This window comes from Manacus vitellinus, unplaced genomic scaffold (genome assembly GCF_001715985.3).
Source record: "Manacus vitellinus isolate BGI_N305 unplaced genomic scaffold, ASM171598v3 scaffold_9_pilon, whole genome shotgun sequence".
Lineage (NCBI taxonomy): Eukaryota > Metazoa > Chordata > Aves > Passeriformes > Pipridae > Manacus > Manacus vitellinus.
Window position 1 is genome coordinate 14064512 of NW_021940917.1, and position 19665 is coordinate 14084176.

A 19665-nucleotide genomic window follows, 5' to 3' on the forward strand; every position below is an offset into this window, starting at 1 on the left:
CCCTTAAGCTGTAGATGGGACATTTTGTCATTTCCTGCATCTTTTTCAGGCTCTTCTTTCCTTCCAGATGCTCTTGTAATATTAGGTTTAAATCTCTGTCGACATCCTCTAAGTACTGTCTTTACAGCTGCAGTTTTTTCAGGTTCTCTGCAAAAAGGATCCAGAACAGTGACATTTACTACAAAATATTCAAGCCTGTGTATATTCAGCGACTTGCACAGCGTTTTTTACTGGAATCTGATTGTCTTTAGAATGATTTGCCCAAATTTAGGCAAGTTTCTTCACATGAGAAACAAATTTTGTTTAGTCTTACAGAGTGTGGAAACTCAGTTTATCTACTTACTAAAAAGAGATTAATTTTTCACACAGTGTAGGACCTTACCTAGACTGCATACTTGTATCTGCCTCTGCAAGTATCAGAAGCAGAGCCTTTAGCTGACAACAAAGATTAGGAGGAATGCAAAACCATAGTTATCAATTCCCGCAATTTCCCCTTTCAAATTCCAAGCACAGTTGGTACTTCATAAAGTAATGCTTTTCTCAACTTTCCAGAAAAGAAATACATACCTTCTACCACAGTGCCACCTGATATCATCCAAGAAAATGCTGAAGTCAATTTTAAGATTTATATTAAAACTTCACCGCTATTGTTGTCTTTTCATAAGAGCATTGTATAGAATAAATTAACAATTATATTTAGTTAATTCCAGGAGACTGGAGAAGTGACCTCAATACTTACTCAGATTCATTACCCAAATCTCTGTTCTCCACTTCTGTGGCTTCATTTCTGTTTCTTCTTCTACTGTCCTCCTCAGAGCACTGGAATTGAGGTAAGAAATATTACCCTTTGAGAAGTGTGTAGATACCTCAGCAGCATTTCTTAAAATACTACTTATGTAGCCGTTCCACAGCATCAAGAACATAACTATTAAGTAACACGGCTCCCTCTGACCTTTTCTTCTGTATTCTCAGGGTTTGGAGAGGAAGCTTCAGACTCCATTTTGTCTTGTGCTGCTGTCTCCCTCCTTCCAGATGATCTCATCAAATTGGGTTTAGGTCTTTGCAAGCGCCTTCTGTCTGCTGATTTTTCAGTTTTCCTTAAGACATAAAAAAGAGGTGGTATAGATGCTTACCAAATATACACATGAAGTTTTATACGGTCCAAGATGCGCTTGAAGAGCATCACAGACTGCATGAGTCAAGACACTGCATGCAGCAAGAGAATAAACAGAAAAAAAATTTCATCTTTTTGATATTAGAAGACATGCTACAACTTTATTGAAAGAACATCAAATAAACCTTAACAACTTTGATGGCTTTCAGTGAATCTACTTAAAAATACCTGAAGGAAGCATTTCATGCCATTAAATAAATAGGAATACCTTTTCTCCTAGGGATTCATGTCAATGAATCTCCTAGGGATTCACAATTAATGTCAGTGTGAACAGGCTTATTGGGTTTAATAGAAACAACAGAAATCTGCTCTATATACAAAATTTTCTCTCTGCCTCTCCTGTCCCTCCAAGCCATTTCAAAGCTATCTCAGCCATGGAACAGTGAACTGCTGTTTTCAAACACCTAGTCCTACTGCCAACATCCACACATTACTGAAGAATGGGGTACATACATCACTCTCTGTGTCCTTAACCATTGCAGTGGTGTATCTGGGGATTCACACAGTGACAAAGCCTTGCATCTTACCAACTATCTTCAGATCGGGAACTACTACCTTTTCTTATATTCTTCCTAGGGCAGGACAAATAAAGCTTTGATGGTCTTTATCAGAAGAGCCCTTCCAAATGGGAAAGACAGAAGCATGAAAACCAATTTAGCATGAACTAGTAGCCCATCCATAAATCACCTTTAAAAATTATATCATGGAATAAGAAATTGATGATCACGCAAAAAAGGAAAACTTAAGGCACAGACTTCTTTAAACACCACTGCTCAGTGTAAGAAATAGTCACAAAGATTAACTTCATAAAGGAGTGCAAGCAAGACAGAGACATCTTGGAGTATCTTCTTCAATTCTTGCTCTGAGCTCCAAAGAGCAACAGTGTCCAAACAGGAAGGAAGGAATACACCATAAACATAATCCATACAGTTAATAAGCTTTGATGGACAATTATGAATGTCAAAGAATTAAGTGAGGTCCTTTCATTAAAAAAAACAAAATCAACTTTCACAAGCAAGCTTCACCCACAAAGTAGCAGAAATTCATCTCTTGTTCTTGCTGACTTCGGATAGGCTAGATTTCTTTTTCTAAACTTAGTTAAGTCTTCCTCCCTGTTCCCATCTAACATTTAAGTTTTAGTCCAATGAATTGCTCTTCAGTGATCAAAATTTCTATCAAAAAACTTCATCATATACGGAAAACACGTTATCATGATTTCTCTTCTAGTTCACCTTGCTATGGTCAAGCAGAATTATATCCAAATTGAGTAGACACAGATTTATTTCCAGTACCACTGCAAGGTAAGATAATTCTACTTACATGATTTCAGACTGAGAACCACGCTCTGATGCACTTTGCTTTTCATCTGGTCTATGTGAGTGATGTATGTCTTTGTTCTGAGTAAGAAAAAAAATGTTGTAGAAAAGAAACAATAAACTTTTACTGTAAAGAAGAGCAGAAGCAAGATTCCTACAATGGTTGAGGCTGGAAGGGTCTGCTAGAGGTCTTCTGGTACAACTCTCTTGATCGAGCAGGGCCACCTGGAGCTGGTTGCCCAGTGCCCTACATCCACACAGCTTTTCAGTATTGCCAAGGATGGAGACTCCCCAGTCTCTCTGGGCAGCCTGTGCCAGGGCTTAGCACCCCTCACAGTGGAAAGGTATTTTCTGATCCTCAGAAGGAACCTCCTTGTCTTCTATTTTTTGCCCATTGTCTCTTGTCTCTTGTTCTGGCACTGGGCACCACCAGAAAAAGCCTGGGTCTGTTGTGTTCACATCCTCCCTTTAGGTTCTTATGCAGCTACTGAAGATCCCCCTGAGCCTTCTTTCTAGGCTGAGCCATTCCTGCTCTTTCAGCCTTTCATCTTACAAGAGATGCTTCAATCCCTTTGCCATCTTTAAGACCCTTGGACAGGCTGTGTCCAGTATGGCCGTGTCTCTCCTACCAGGGAGCCCAGAACTGGTCAATATGCCAGGAAATGCTTCTCCTAATGCAGCCCAGCTGTTTTTTCAACTCTGAGACTACCAAGACCCCCAGGTTCTTTTCTGCAAAGCTGCTTTCCCCCTGCTTGGCTTGCAGCATGTGCTGCTGCCTTGGGTTGTTCCTCCCCAGGGGAAGGACTTTGCATCTCCCCTTGTCCAACTTCCTGAGGTTCCTGTCAGCCCCTTTCTCCAGGTCCCTCTGGATGCCAGCACACTCTGCTGGTGTCTCAGCAATTCCTTCCAGATCTGCCTCATCTGTAGACTTGCTGAGGTTACACCCAGCCCCATCCTCCAGGTGATTTAGGGCAGTGTTGAACAGGATTCGACACAGTATTGACCCACAGGGTACACTCCTAGTTACTGGTCTCCAGCTGGATTTTGTACCATTGTTCACAAACCTCTGAACCCAACAATTCAGACAGTTTTTAGTGCACTTCCTTGTCTGCTCATCCAGTCTATGGTTCATCAGCTCCCTTACAAGAGGATGTTAGGGGAGACAGACAGTGATAGAAGCCTTACTGAAGTCAGGGTAGACACTCTTTACTGCTCTCCCTTTCTTTTGTACTTTCTAAGATGAAGAATGATCTTAAGGGGAAAGTTTGTGGTGAGATATTAGGAAATTCTACATGTTAGTGTTTCCCTAATGCAACAGGCGAATTATTTGTTCTTTAGCCTTTTAGATATGACATTCCAAAAATTACAATGAAACCGGGATACAAGAATTATCAAGGGAATGGAACTTTCTCTGTATGAGGAGAAATGTAGGATTAAAACTTTTCACCCTGAAAACAATATTGTTAGAGAGAGGGAGACACGGCATTATAAACAAGAATAGCTTGAAGATGAAGAAGAATATCATAAAGATGAACAGGAACTTAACAACGGAAGTATCGTGCATATTAAACTATCATGCAGCATGCTTAAAACAATCCAAAGAATACCCTTTTTTAATTAAGTAAATAATTATCTCAGCTGTGGTATGCAATTCATCACAGAAGTACTGGTAGATGCAAAAAAAGCAGCTAGACAAAGTCATGAGTAAGTGGTGCATCAAGGGCTTCAAAATAAACCAGATGCAATCCCAGAAGTTTCTAAACTGCTGGACCTCATTAGAACATACCTGAGGAGAGATCATTCAATCTTGGTCGAGTTTCCTATATCATTCCTGGAACACCCCATGATAGCCAGTACAGTGGACAAGAGTTCACAGAGGTTTCCACTCTGAGGCAGCACAAACAACCTAATGCTGTCCCCCCTCAAATAAGTTTCCAACATTGTACTAGTAAGCGTATGCCAGCAAAATCCTGCTCCAGGGTTTAACTGTTCACTTTGCAATGCTTCACTTTTGGATAATTAAACTGTTCTGCTGTTTTATTTGTCTATGACAAGCATGCACAGTATACTCTCTGAATAAATTTAGGTTAACAGACAATCCATTAAACCCAGCCAAACTGATACTATTTAAATTCTGATGATGTTCTTAGACCTGATGACTTTTGTCCACCCAGTGGTGAAATCATCACAAAAACAATAAAAAAATGGCTTTGATTTAATTTACAAATCTTTTCTAATGATAATGGGCAATGTCTTGAGAAGAACTACATAAAAAATAAAAATACCTTTGTTTCTCTAGTTTCTTCAGATTGCCTCTCTTGGCTTCTAATCTTTGAAACTGGTAACTCTGAAATCTGGCTTTCCTGTGATGTATCGTCTCTAATATCCCCGGTTCTCGGTTTAGCTGATTCTGTTTCTAATATAACACTGTTGACATCTTCAAAGCTGAAATAAATAAAAGCGTACAGCAACATTAGTGTATTTTTAGAAAAAAAGCTACTAGTGTTTACAGATAGATCAAGTTGCACAGAAAAACAATGCAATTTCGACATAAGTATCTATGTTTCAGAGAATCTTACAAGTTTTAGTGGTATTTGCAGAATAAGAGCTTTAAAACAACTTTTGTACTTTTGCACTGCTATTATAAAATGATGTTTAAATCTGATCTGATTATTCTAGACTAGATTGTTTTTAAAAAACAAACTTTAACAAGAACAGTGTATGCAGAAGCTTCTTTCCTCTCATCCTTTGGGACCATCTATGCTGAGTTCAAAGGCAAATAGCTGTTCCTTCATATGTTTCTAATGAAGTATTAAAGGACATTGTTATTTTATACAGATTCTCAGAAACTTTAATCGCAATACAGCTAAATAAAACTAACATGCAAGACTCTCAAGTTGCACTCACAGTTTCATAATCAATTTTTACATTTACCACTTTCACATATATCAAGTCTAATAAATATTCACTTTCTTATAAGTAAAAGTATGCCCAAAATTGAACAAAACAAAAGATAGCCTCCCACTCAGGTTCTGCAAAAATACAGTCTAAGCAACGTTCCTTTTCCACAAGAACCATTTTATTAAAAACAGACAAATTTTTCAAGCATATAGCAACACTGCTTAGCAACATTATCAACCACTGCTTGAAGAGAAATATTAGGAGTTAGGATAAACCAATGCTCTTCCTAAACACTCAAAAAGAATGCAATCAGTTTTGTAAGTGACTTTAGTATTAATGTACATCAATTTTGCAAGTGCAGCCCATCAGGGCAGAGAATATTTTCATACGTTTGATTGTGTAAATCATAAACAGTTTACTAAAACCCAGGACAGTTCTCAGAAACCAAAACCCTGCACATTCTGTGGCAGTTAATATGAATAAATAAAACCAAAATAAATACTTTTAACTCTTTTATTTTGCCTAAGCTTTCCATTATAAACATTACCTGCATAAATCAACACCACCTTCTCTCTCCATTTGGTCGGTCACTGGTAAAAAGGACTCTGATCTCTCTTCCTCTGTGACAGCAGTTTCATCTTGTTTTCCTTCAATAGCACAATCCAGTTCTTCTCTACAAGTAGTATGACTGTCATTGCTTGTATCATGTACCACTTTTTTCCCTGAGAATTAACAAGAATTAAATCAATCTGGACATTCTGGGAAACGTCTTCGAATTCCAATTCTCAAATCCTAGCTGCAGTGAAGAAGAGTTAATTTAATACCAAAAATCCCAGTAGAAAAAGACCAAGTGTTAAGATTTAAGATAACTGTTCTCAGCTAAAATAGATTTTAGATTTAGTAAGAAAGCTGATCTTGAAAGGCATTGTTCCACAACCTCCGAAGGCAGATCAGCAACAGAAATTACAGACCAAATTCTCATTTTTTAAGTTCACAATGTCTTTGTATAAAATTTATATTTTAACGTTTGAGCATTTTTGCCTCTTACTTTTATTAGAGGATTTCCCTTCTTCAGCAATTTTTGAAGGGACAGACATTTCTTCTGGAATATTCTCTACCTCCTCTTCAAGATCATCTTTTCTCTTCTTCTTTCTCTTCTTTTTTGCTAATGCTTCTAACGCAACCTGTTCTTCTGCCTGTTCAGAAATGCCCAGAGATTCCTCATTTTCTTTCTCAGCCGTCACACCGTCTGCTTCTGTTTCTTCATCAGAAATTCTGGCTTCCTGAAGTTCATCTTGATCATCAGCAGCTCCTGTGCTGGCAGCTTTTGCTACTGAGACATTATGGTTCCTGGTTAATAGACTGGTGGAGTAATACACAGCCATAAACAGCACAGGCATTTTTATTAGCAACATCTTGTGTATTCGTACATCACTGCCAATATACTGCCAGACATATGAGCAGGACCATGAGAAGGCAGTCACTGACTTAACAGAAAAGCTTCAGCACAGATTAACTTCAACATTAAACGCAAAACACATTCTGTACCCAGGACACTTCACAAGGGGAAGGTCAATATGGGATGTAAAGCAAATTTAGTAAATGTTATTGCTCCTATGCTTTTTAGCAGATTACACAGTCACATTTGGATTCAGGGAAAACAGACGTTGCTATTCCAGAAAGAATAATCGTATCTCTGCAGAAAGAGGTGATGATGGTTGCAGAATATATGCCATGAAAACGTAATTTTTTACCATGAAATGTTTTGCAGTTGATCGTGCTTCCTTACATAAGAAAGTTGAAATATTGTCTAGCTAGTAACTGACAAGTTATTTTTTGGGTTTAATGAGATTCTAAAATTCTCTTCTCTACTGTTTTAAGGACATTTTGTCTTGATCCTGTATTTATGTAGAACATAAACCACCAAGAACCTTTCCTTGTCCTTTTCATTACTCTTAAATGAATTTGTTCCCCTGTAATTAAAACTCCAAAATGCAAGAGAAGTAGAAAAGCATACTCACATTGCTCTACACGTTAAGTACTTTTGATCTATCAATGAAGTGTACAAACAGAATTTCTCTATATGGCTGTTAAGTCCTAACAGATGGGATATTTTACTTAATCAAATCCAAAAACCAAGGCTATAGAAAATAGCAACTATTTCGATTTTAAGAACTAAACACTGATTTTGTTTCCTAGCTAGCATCCCCTTTAAAAGGGTTGTTCACTTGTTTTTTACACAATACCACTTAAAAAAGAATGGGTCCTTATGGAACAAACAAGTGAACAATCCCATAGAATTAGCACAATGTTTATGAAATGGTGTCACTATAACTGTTTTTAATTTAGGCACAAAGGTGAAAGGTCCTTTCCCAGGTACTAAAGTAATTAAGACACTGTTACAGTAATTAAACACGGTAATTAAACATAATCTTTATTTTGAACAGACAAGAAAGATAAAACAACTTTTATAAGAGTCTCTGAAAAGAAACACACTCTTCAGACTTAGGAAGTCAAACTACTCTTAAAGAAGAAACAGAACCCTCAAAAGAAGAGGGTTCCAAATGTAATTCATATCTAAAATAAATCACAGAAGAGCTTGCCAAAAATATGATTTTGGCTCAAGGATTCTACAAGTGAATTCATTAGCAACTTACAGAGATACTTATCAACTGGTAAATTAGAACAGCAGTGCTTCAGACTGCGAAAGAGCACTTATTTCACTGCAGTCTCACGTTTCTGCTGTTAGTAATTATTACCATCCCACACACCAGTAAACTACACCTGAAAAGTTATACTACAAGGCTAGGATCCTCTTGCCCCATTCACAACAGAGAAGGAAAAGATTCCCTATGTGATTTTTCATCTAGTAGCACATTACTGACCACTGTTCTGTAATGCCACCTCAAGCACTCTTTTAAAGTACCTTTTGACTTCTTCCGAGGCCTTGGTGACTTCCTTTCCTTTGGCTTCTGGCTTTTAACAGTCTTTTGTTTCCTCTTTTCCTCATCTGCTAAGACCTTCTCAAGCAGTTGGGCAAAGAATTCAAAATCAAAGGGTCGTTTTTCTTCTATCAGATTAAAGCAAAGAAATAGAACAGATTTCAAACTTCATGATTTTTTTGAGTTTCAGGTTTGTAAAATAATCAGTGACATGATATTAAAAAGCAACAGTTATATCAACAGAGTGTTCTTCTGAAAAATATCTTCTGTATCACTTGAGCAGGGACTAATGGTGACAAAAAGGCAACATGGATTATGGTAGATTGGTTTTAAAAAAAACCCCAAATTACAAAACTAAGTAGTTCAGAAAATTTAAGACCTGACAAATACTCAAATTGTACCATAGTATCAAATAATGTATTAACATGCTGCTCTAGGACATATGTACCTCATTCAATTAACAAAAAAATTCTTAAAGGACTCTCAAAGCAGTTTACAATAAATAACCTTGCTAGAAATTCCCATGAATCAGAATAACCTTCAACTGAATATATATACGAAAGTTTATATTAATCTCGCTAAGCAGACACCTAAAAAAGAAAATAAACCTCGAGATCTTCATTGTGAACCATGCCTGTTATAAAAACCTAAGATTCCACAGCTACTGGACTCACCTATGAGCAAAAACTTCCTTATAATTAATTCAAGCAAGGCAAAGTACAAAAATTACTCTGAAAATAGACTACCATTTAATGACTCATTGTAGGGTGGGGTACATTACTTACTGAAAGCTTTGTCTATTCTCCATCCATTAGCTTTTTCCTCACGTTTGAACTTGTTCTAAAAGCAAACACACGGTTGTCTTTTCGTTAAGCAAGAAATGTAACAGCATGTTATACAAAATGGCAGATCAAGATAAGCCTTCAATGCAAGCCAACTGAAGTTGCTGAATTTACATAGACACTCACAGAACAAAAGTTTGTAATTAATTTTTAAATATAAAATCTGTCACCAGTAGATATCACCAGATATACTGCTTTTATTACTTTCAACACCTCTGTCCTGACTTTCAATCTGAGCAAGGTTTGAAATATAATAGACTTCCCCAGCTGTATGCCACAAAAGAAACAACACTGAAGACCACCATCAAACAACCACTTATGCTTATCATCACTCTTCATTTAAAATAAAGACAAACTGTGTCTAACTATGCTAGATTTACTACATACATCGATCCAAATTCAAACAGCAAATAATGTTTCAGATGCTTACAACCTCTTGAAACAGGTATTAAAAAAAGCACTACTACAGACACAGTAGCATCAAAAATATCAATACTAACAGAGGAAGCATGGGAATGCAAATGAGAAAAAGAAAAGCAAAACCAGATGTTTAGTTGCTTTATTGAGTGCTTTAATTTTTACCTTGATTTCTGCTCTGGCTCTATGAGGAAACAGCCGTCCAATCAAGGAGAAGTCTGTTCCTACCATGCTGATAGCTAAAAAGAACATATCTGTTTCTAGAGAAAAACAATAAGAAAAAATATCATACGCATTTAAGCATTTACTAAACCATCCTCCTTGCTCTCAGAAATAAAAACACCTTGCAGACTTAATGCTATGAGATCAGTAACTTCAAGTTTACCTACCATAGCTGCAAGTCCAGGTGAGCTGGAGTATATCTGTTATTTTAGCTACGTATCTCTAGTAACATTTGCTGAATGAACTATCAACAGAAAGAATTGTCTAACATGCTAAAACTGCAGAGTGTGAAATATGTTTTGTAAAGCTAGTAAATCAAACTAACCAACCCCAAATTGTCAACGTCCATTTTTATTATGAACACAAGCACAAACAGAAATCAGAAAAACACCACGTAAAACACCACTATTATTTAATAGGAAAAGAGTGCACAGTCAATTCTTCCCAGAAGGAGCACAGTGAATTCTGAAGCTAAATTTTTCCATCTACAGGTGTAAAAAGTCCTTCCCAATTGTAAAAGGTCTAGCAATGGTGTTGTCAGCCTAGAGATAATAACCAATTCACAGCAGGAGTAATAAAAAAAGAAAAAACAAGCCACCCTCTCATAAGAACAGATGTCTATTTACACTGAAATCAGTCCAGAGATGCTTTCTGTGATTTATTCCTGCCCAGGTTGGAATAACCGAGTTAAAAAGTACTAACTGCTCCATATAGAGCAGTTGATCTGTACACCAGAATCAAAAATTATACTTTTGATAAAGCAGACTAGCATTTTTCAGCATTTTTTAGCATTAAACATCCATGACAGAAAAGAAAAAAATCACAGGTAGCCTATGTATAATATATAATAAGGCACTGGATTCTTTAAATATACCAATTTTCACAGTAAAAATCATAGCTCTTCTTGTTGTAGGAGTTGGGAGGGTTGACAGTACACGACACATAAGTAGATCCATTTACTCCATTAGGGAAAAAAAAGAAGTCAAGCATAAAGCATAGGTGGAAAAGCAAGACTTTACTGCAGACTTGAAATTTTAAACCAAAAATATACTCACCTTTATTTGACCACGGTTTTGTGTAAAAACTTTTCCTGAAGCTGGAATATGTAGTTGTAGAGCCACGCTCAAAGATGGGATCATTTTCTTCCACAACACATGGACCTTTTGTTCTTAGAACTTCTACAGTTAAGCTGGAATAGCAAACACACAAAGAGACTTATCTGAAAATATTGCTAAGAAGACACACAGCAGATGTTTGTAAGACAAATATTCAAATTTTTCATGCCACAAGCGAGCATTTGTACTTTGTAACTAAGTTTAATAATTACATTAACATGTACTTTAATGGGAGAATGCAGCAAGAAATCACTACCCTACTCAGCCTGTAAGTAAATTTGCTTTTTCCTTTTTATCGGTATAGTACAGATAGACATAATTAAGTATCTTTAAAAAAAGACTTCTTAACATTCAAGAAATTTATTTTGCAAAACCACAAGAGCCTCCCAACATCCTTCTAGAACACTTTCAAATTCTTTTACCAGGCCTGCTCTACCCTTAAACCTTGGCCTAAATCTCATGCTAGTAATACTTTTGGGGAACTCAATAATTCAATAATCTACTTTTTAAAAGTCATATGCTAAGCAAATTTTCTGAAAACACTCACAGAAGAATAAAGCAGCAACATGCAAAATGCAAAGCTGGAGCAAATCATACTGAAAACCAAGTAACAGTAAGCAGATACATGTTAACTCTAAGAAACAAAACAGTCAGTTAAACAGAAGACATTTGAAAGTTTGACAAATCCTCAGTGTTCGTTCTCTGTAATGAAATACATTTTCCTCTTTATCTCCTTCTCCAAAAACATTTCTTATAAAGTCTGCCGCTACTGAGATGCAGAGAACTGCTGCTCCTTTGCCACATACTTGCACTGTTTCCTAAGTAAGTGCATCTCAACTCTCAACACACAAATACATACTCATGCTTGCCCCAGGCCAAAGTAGAACTGTTCTCTATCCCCAAACTAAGCTGCAATGCAGTATGTATTGTCCATGAGACAGGCACAGGATTTGTTACCTTTCTTCATCCAGAATAATCGAACCATCTTCTGCCACTTTCACACGAGGAACTAGAAGTGGGCCATCCTGACTCTCCTCCCCATTTTCTTCTTCTTCCTCCTCCTCTTCTTCATGACCAAGAGTACTTTTCTCCTCCTGCCTACAATTTTTAAGACAACAAGCAAAAATAGTTTTGAATTGCTGCTCAGTATACCAGACATTTCACCAATTTAATGAACCACTCAGCAAAGCAACACATCAATGAGTTAGTCAATACATAAACTCTGAAATCAGCTTTTCATTCTATTGTAAAATGGAAATATGCACAAATGTAATACTGAAAGCAAAATGTTCTTTAACCAGCCTACATTCCCAAATTACAATTTCTTATAAATAAGGGCTGTGATACTGAAACATTAAAAAAATAGACTGAGACTGTATTACCACAGAAACATGTTTTTTTTAACACCAGAAAATTTTTGACTATACTTCACCAAGACTAACCCTCTCAGTTGACTCAGCGCAGAATTTTTTTCTGTTCTCTTTTCTTCTGCCAGTGAAGACCTGGAATTTCATAAAAAGCTTGAGATGATTGTTTATACAGATACATTTCTGCTTCATTCCACAAACCTGGCTTTTACTAGACAATGGACAAAAAAAAACACAAAGTTTTTTTTTGTCCATTCTTTGTATCACATCTAGACTTAAGTCTAACTAAACAACCACTTAATGCTTAATGAATTTTGCTCTTTCTTGTGTCAGCAAGCACAAAAAAAGATACTTTGAGCAGTAATCCATTGTAAAGTACAAGAAATGTAGGAGTATCCTGCTCATTACCTCCTGAAGGACTCTTCAGTGTAAAAGAAAAAATAACAAGGAAAATGATCAATAAAACACATAAACACACAAACATTAACAAGCAGGTGATAACAGACAGTACCAGAAAACTTATCAGCTACTAAGAGAAAGAACAAGATTTGGATAACCGTACTTCTATTTATGTGATTGCTTTTGGCAGCTGCAGGAAAAAGGCCCTGGCCCTGTGCAGCCAGTTGCATTAGTGTTCCCTGTGTCTGTGCACCCCTGGGATGCTCACTCAGCCTTGCTGCTGGTGAAACATGTAAACAGAACAGCAGCAGCTACATCCATCCAGATGGAACGTAAAGACCTCATGGGTCTTGCAGTGCATTTTGCACTTCAGCACCTGGAAGGAGAAATCCTTAGCTTCCTGAGTCCATTAGACCTGGTAGGCAATCATAACATTCCTAGCAGCCATAACTAAAAATACTGGGGAAAAAAAAAAAAATTTGACTATTCTGTATTTCTACAGAGATAAATTAATACTTGGGAAAGGTTCATGTTTGTGTATTTCAACAAGTACATTAATCACTATTCTCATTTCTGTAGATGTGAAATAGAAGCTTTTATTCCCATTGCAATAACACTGCATCTGTGCTAATACTCCAGAGTTAAGTATTAAACAGGTAGAAAAATAATTTAGCTTAAGGAGAGAGAAAAAGAAGTCATACTTACTTCATAGGATTGTTTTCTGGCAGATAGTATATCAAGTCTCTCATGGTCATCTTAGAACGATCTGGTGGAGAACGCCCTTCGATTATTGGGGGCCTGTGTTTCAACTTCTTCCATACAAAAAATAAAAACAAACCCACTCAGATTCACCCTGGAAGTACTTTACATTTCACAAATTAATATTTTTGTTTGCTTATAAAGTACCCCATTCAGGGAGTTCTATTGTTCACACACACACACCACCACCAAGAACAAAAATACGATTATATTAAAAGTGTCCCTTTGTCAAGAGGGCATCAGAGACAACCTTTCAGAGAAATCCACCATCTGGCAGAAATAAATGTTAAAGTTATTCAGAATTACAGAACTCAGACAATGATCCACTTGAAACACTATGAGAAATACCAAATTCCAAGCTTCTTACAGCACACTTCCCTACTTAATACCAACTGTGAAACTTTAAAATTCGAATGCTGACTATAAAATAATACCAGGTGTAATGTCAAAAAGACCTGTGGGTCTAATCAAATGAAGCAATACACAATTTCTTGTGAAATTCATATTATTAGTGGACAAAGTTCTACTACTGCTTCTAAACAGAACAAACCCATATGGAGTTATGAGGTATCACAGACTATTAGCACTGAGCAGCTGATGACCACCAGAAACCACTAATGCAAAGAGATAATACATGTTAGGTGAATCACACGCCTTGCCCTTTACAAACCAGCACAGCTCAGCACAGAGGTCTTACCATCCGCTCTTTCTTCAGCTCTTCTTTAAGCATTTCTCTTAACTTCCGAGCTTTGAGGATCCTTTCACGGTCGGAACACGTTCGTTTTTCTTTTTCAGGAGAAGGTTTCATAGGAAGCTTTTCCTCCTGTGTTTCTGATCTCTCCTGTGTTGGTCTCTCCTTGAGGGGAGAGGGTACATTCTTCTGCAAACTGTCATCATTTTTCTGAGCAGCCACACCTACAGTTTGCTCTTTATTCACCGATTTCTTTAGCGGTGAAAACTGTGGCACTTGTGGCACAGGTGTTTTCTTCTCAGGAAGCACGGGAGACTTTAAAGAGCTCTCAACACTACTCTTTTCTGGTGTGGGGGAATCCTTCTGAAATGAAACACCGCCATCAGGAGCCTGTGATGTTCGCCTCTGCAGTCTTGGTGCAGAACGCTGAGCAGATGAAGGTCCAGCTCTGGGTTTGACAAGATTTGGCATGGTGGAGATCCGTTTTCTTCTCTGCGTAGGCATCTCTGCAGGTTTACTAGCTTCCCCAGCACCACTGGAACCATCAGCCTTGTCATCGCTGGAAAATTTAAGAGATTATTCTGAAGGACTTTATGGTGACAGATTTTTCACTCTCACTTTCGAGATATTTTTATGGGTAAATCAGTATAAACCCCCTGCTACAGGAAAACTGTTATATACAAAAAGCAATGCTAGAATCAAGGTGTAGCTGGTACTTCTTCATAAACCAATCAGCTATAAGAGCTGGTATATTATTTTCTAATATTAATTACTCATCAACTAGCCCACAACAGTAACATGTCCCCACCCCCCACTTCTTTTTTTGGAAGGCTCTCTCCTTTCAGCTAAAAATACTGGTACAATAAAGCTTTATAAAAAATAAATAAAAAATATAAAAAATAAATATATAAATAAATATATCACATAACACAGGTGATATACTAAAAACATTTTAATAAAGCTGTATGTCACAAGCAGTTTGATGATTTTTATTACAATAAATGTTAACATTCCTCTTACATACACATTTGCAAGTAGATGATATGTAAACTGTGAATTTCAGAAAAACTTCAGCAGGCAAACTGGCTGCTGCTTACACTTAACACATCAACAACTCTCAGCTTCCCTGGAAAGCCTTCTTATATAAGTACTTTTCCCATCATTTACACAGAAATAACTTTCAAAGTGCAAGTAAAATTGCGAACAATTATGATCTCCCCAAATCTGCTGACTCCTCCAGGGTTCAGCTTCATGGCTGTTGCTCACAGTAAGACTGCAGTAGAATTATAACTGAGTCATAAAGAGGGGTTTTTTTTAATTTTACATTGGAACCATGCCCTGTTTCTGTATATGAGGACAACCACACCCATAGTTCACTTAGCCATTTTCAAAAATGATCAGGTGCAAATGCCTTTCAAGGAATATAAGAAAAGCAGAGAAACTTTTCTAAATCCTCTCCAGCTATTGCCTGTGATTCAGGCAAATGCTGCATATAATGGGTTTCATCAAGCAGCCTCTGTTAAATGGCTGAATCAGTTTGTCCCACACTGTGAGTTCATAAACATTTCTAGTACACAGAACATCACTGGAAGAGGAGTTTAGAGGGGTCATTGCACGGTGCCTGCCTGTGTGTTTTGAATGAGATCCTTGCAAATTCCTTTCAACACCCTCTGTTCTTTGTACAGCAGGAGACAGTGGAAAGTAATTCTTTTTCACCTTCTCCGTACCACCTGTGTTTTGTGGAGTTTTTAATCAGAGTGCCACGTTGGATTTCTGAACAGTTAAACACAATTTAGCAGAAACTGTATGAAAAAAAAAAAAGAATTATCTTATGCTTTGAAAATTTTCACTTCCCTGAAAACAAAACAGGGTAAAGTAACCAATGCTACAGACACAGATTTGAGCAGCTGAGAAGGAATGCTGTGATTTGGAAGGATAGATATGCAAGACATTTTCGCATTTACCTTTACTTTTCTTGCACACTACACAACACCAAATACCTCACCCAGGAAATCAAATTGTGTGACTTCTGTCAAATCCACTCTTCCTTAGAGACAGAGACACCCAGACAACCAATTTCTAAAATGCATCACCTAGAAAGATATCTAGAGCTCCCCAAAAAGCCAACACTGTCTGCTCTGCAAAAAATCCCTATTTGCTCTCTCCTGTTTGGTTGCTGTACACCTTCAGAAGCAACCAAGAACTTTAAGAACCAGCTTTTTAGTGGAACTTAAGGTGATCAAATAGGGGAAGGAAGGGAGCAGCTCTCACCCATGCCTTTTCTACTTTCTCCCAGGACTGTAAGTTCCCCTGGGAGTCTCCCAGCATTTCAAGTTGGATACCACCTTCTCTGTCCAGCTGAGTTGTGGAACCCACCATAGTTCTCCAGTGGTTCACAGGTCTCTTCTTCTAAGAAGAATATTTTCCAAATCCACACATCTCCAAAGAAGCTCACCCTTAAACACATCCCACACCTTCCAAAGTGTTGGCAAACACATTCAACATGAACAATTTTAAAACAGTTTTAATTGTCTTACAATTGCTCTTCTTTTATTTTTTTTTAACAGAAGGGTATGGTTTTGTGCATTTGTAAGCTTGGGTATTTTTTATATTTATTGAGAAAAATATTTTATGTGCCTGTTACTTAAAATCACAGAATATCCTGACGTAGAAGGGACCCACAAGGATCACCAAAGTCCAACTCCTGGCCCTGTGCAGCCCCAAGAATCGCATCATGTGCCTGAGAGCTTCCTGAACTCTGTCAGGCTTGGCACTGTGACCACTTCCCTTGGGAGCCTGTTCAATGAACCACCCTTTGGGTGAAAAACCTTTTCCTGATATCCAACCTGATTCAGCTTCATGCCATCCCCTCAGGTCCTGTCACTGATCTGCAAAAAAGAGATCAGTGCCTGTCCCTCCTCTTCCCCTCCCAAGGAAGTTGTAACTGCAATGAGCTCTCCCCTCAGCCTCCTCTTCTCCAGCTGAACACACCAAGTGCCCTCAGCCGCTCCTCACACAGCTTCCCCTCAAGGCCCTTCACCATCTTCACTGCCCTCCTTTGGACACTCTCTAATGGCTTAATATCTTTCTTATATTGCAGTGCCCCAAACTGCACACAATATTCAAGGTGAGGCTGCCCCAGTGCAAAGCAGAGCAGGACAATCCCCTCCCTCGACCAGCTGGTGATGCTTTGCCTGATGCCCCCAGGACAGGGTTGGCCCTCCTGGCTACCAGGGCACTGCTGACTCAGATTCAACTTGCCATTGACCAGGACCCCCAGGTCCCTTTCCATGGCACTGCTTTCCAGCATGTCTGTACAAACATCCAGGATTGCCCCATCCCAGATGCAGGTCTGGCATTTCCCCCTGTTGAACTTCATATGGCTGGTGATTGCCCAGTCCTCAATTTGTTGAGGTCTCTCTGCAGGGCCTCCCTGCCTGTGAGGGTGTCAACAGCTCCTCCCAGTTTTGTGTCATCTGCAAATGTGCTCAGTATCCCTTCCAGTCCTGTGTCCAAGTCATTTGTGAAGATGTTGAAGAGCACAGGGCCCAACATGGAGCCCTGTGGAACCCCACCAGTGACAGGTCAGCAGTCTGATGTCACCCCATTCACTGTTACCCTCTGTGCTCGACCCGTGAGCCAATTGTTCACTCAGCACATGATGTGTTTATCCAGCTGTGGGCTGGACAGTTTGCCAGAAGGATCCTGTGAGAGACAGGATTGAAGGTTTTACTGAAATCCAAAAAGATTACATCAACTGGCTTCCCCTTATCAGTGGGTGGGCTACCTTGTCATAAGGTTATATGGCAAAGCTCTGTTTTTTAAGCCATGAGAATAGATCAGAGTGCCTTTCCGAATAGCACCGGTATCTAGTTTTGAAACCCAATGTTATATTCCACTGAAGCACTGGTTAAACTACAAATATGAAAGTCTTTAACAAATCTCCTGAATTAGCAACAATATCACAAAAGTGAAAAATAGTAAGAATGTTTTCATTTAAGAACAAAGTATCAGATTGCAAAAGATCTAGTAACATAATCTTTGTAACAAGTGAATTTTATAAATAAAACCTGAAAGAAAAACATCCTTAAAGCACAATGCAAAAGAAGATGTAAGACACAAGCCGAAAAAGAGGCAGCATGGGTTTCCTAAAGACATGTCATGCCAACTACTCTGATATCAGAATTTCTAGTCACAAGAAACAGAAGACTGTAAGACCTTGTCACACTGTTATAAAGGACAAGCTTCAACCAAAAGAATAGAGATATTCATAAAAGATGCAGAACTTAAAAGAAGTAGGAAGGTTGTTGTGAAAAGTAAACATCAGACTGGGGAAATTTCCTGAAAAACTGGTCTGTACTGCTTTTGAGGGGACAGAGTTACAGTAGCTGATCTATTGTTTCAGATTTGTGACCACAAGAGTGTTGACAGCACACCCAGGTTCCAGCTATTGCTGAGCAATGATTAAATAGCACCAAGGTCTTCTCTCATGGTGCCCCATGACCCAGCAGACTGGGGATGGGCAAGAAGCTGGGAGGCAACACAGCGGGGACAGCTGACACCAGATGACCAAAGGGATATCCCATGTGGCATCATGTTCCTCAGTAAAAGCCGGGGAAGAAGGAACACAGGAGGACATCTGGAGTTACGACGTTTTTCTTCCCAAGCAACTGTTACGTGTAATGGAGCCCCACTTTCCTGGAGACAGTAAAATACCTGCCTGATGATGGGAAGTGGTAAATGAGTTCCCAATCTTGCTTTGCCTACTTGCACATCTTTTGCTTTATATATTACACTATCTTTATCCTGACAAGAGGATTCTTGCACTTTTGCCCTTTTGATTTTCTGCCCATCCCATGGGGCTGGGAGGGGGCAGGGGCGTGATGAAGCAAGCAAAGGCTTAGCATCCAGTCAGGGTTAAACTACAACAGGAAGGTCCTCAAGGACTGGTCCTACGACCAACTTTACAACGTGCTTGCGCTACAATAACTGAATAGTCGAAAAGGAAAAATACTAGAAAGTCTTCCCTTGTTAATGCACGGAGAGGTGAATACAAAGGAGTAAGTGCTGCAGGAATGCAGAATCAAAGTCATCCGATTACGGAGCACAAGGAATTTTTGCTGTACACAGCAAACCGGGGCTCCCGGCTGCTGCAGAGCCAGAAACCGAGTGCCAGACCACACCGGGTCCCTGCTTCGCAGTTTTATCTTACAGAATCAATTAGGTTTGAAAAGACCTCCGAGATCATCGAATCAAACCTACGGCCAAACACCAATATGCCAACTAGACGACAGCACCAAGTGCCACGTCTAGTCTTTCCTTGAACCCCTCCAGGGACGGTGACTCCACCACCTCCCTGGGCAGCCCATTCCAAGCACCTGCTGCGGGACCGCAGCTCAGGTTCTGCTTAAGCTGCGAACGCGTCAAACACCCAGAAGTCGTTGTCCGACAACCACGTACGCGCTGACACCGGGCACCGACCGCGGGGTCTCCCAGGAGCTCTTCGGGACGAGCCCCCAA

At 38.8% G+C, this 19665-nt stretch overlaps 2 protein-coding genes across 2 annotated transcripts in view; one reads left to right on the forward strand and one right to left on the reverse strand.

Annotated features, from left to right (window-relative positions):
• Positions 1-15398, reverse strand: part of BDP1 (B double prime 1, subunit of RNA polymerase III transcription initiation factor IIIB) — a 47226-nt gene extending 31828 nt beyond the window's left edge. Inside the window, exons 1-16 of the mRNA XM_029965453.1 lie at positions 15313-15398; positions 14152-14704; positions 13401-13507; positions 12372-12431; positions 11887-12027; positions 10870-11003; positions 9758-9852; positions 9119-9173; positions 8318-8461; positions 6440-6721; positions 5939-6113; positions 4776-4935; positions 2495-2571; positions 953-1097; positions 740-819; positions 1-147 (exon numbers count right to left, since the gene is read on the reverse strand). The exon at positions 1-147 is cut by the window's left edge and continues 2 nt beyond it. Coding sequence (XP_029821313.1) covers positions 1-147; positions 740-819; positions 953-1097; positions 2495-2571; positions 4776-4935; positions 5939-6113; positions 6440-6721; positions 8318-8461; positions 9119-9173; positions 9758-9852; positions 10870-11003; positions 11887-12027; positions 12372-12431; positions 13401-13507; positions 14152-14704; positions 15313-15398 — 2441 coding nt within the window. The remainder of the gene's footprint in view (positions 148-739; positions 820-952; positions 1098-2494; positions 2572-4775; positions 4936-5938; positions 6114-6439; positions 6722-8317; positions 8462-9118; positions 9174-9757; positions 9853-10869; positions 11004-11886; positions 12028-12371; positions 12432-13400; positions 13508-14151; positions 14705-15312) is intronic.
• Positions 15399-17698: 2300 nt separating this feature from the next.
• SERF1A (small EDRK-rich factor 1A) overlaps positions 17699-19665 on the forward strand; it is a 7319-nt gene continuing 5352 nt past the window's right edge. The window contains exon 1 of the mRNA XM_029965454.1: positions 17699-17729. Coding sequence (XP_029821314.1) covers positions 17699-17729 — 31 coding nt within the window. The remainder of the gene's footprint in view (positions 17730-19665) is intronic.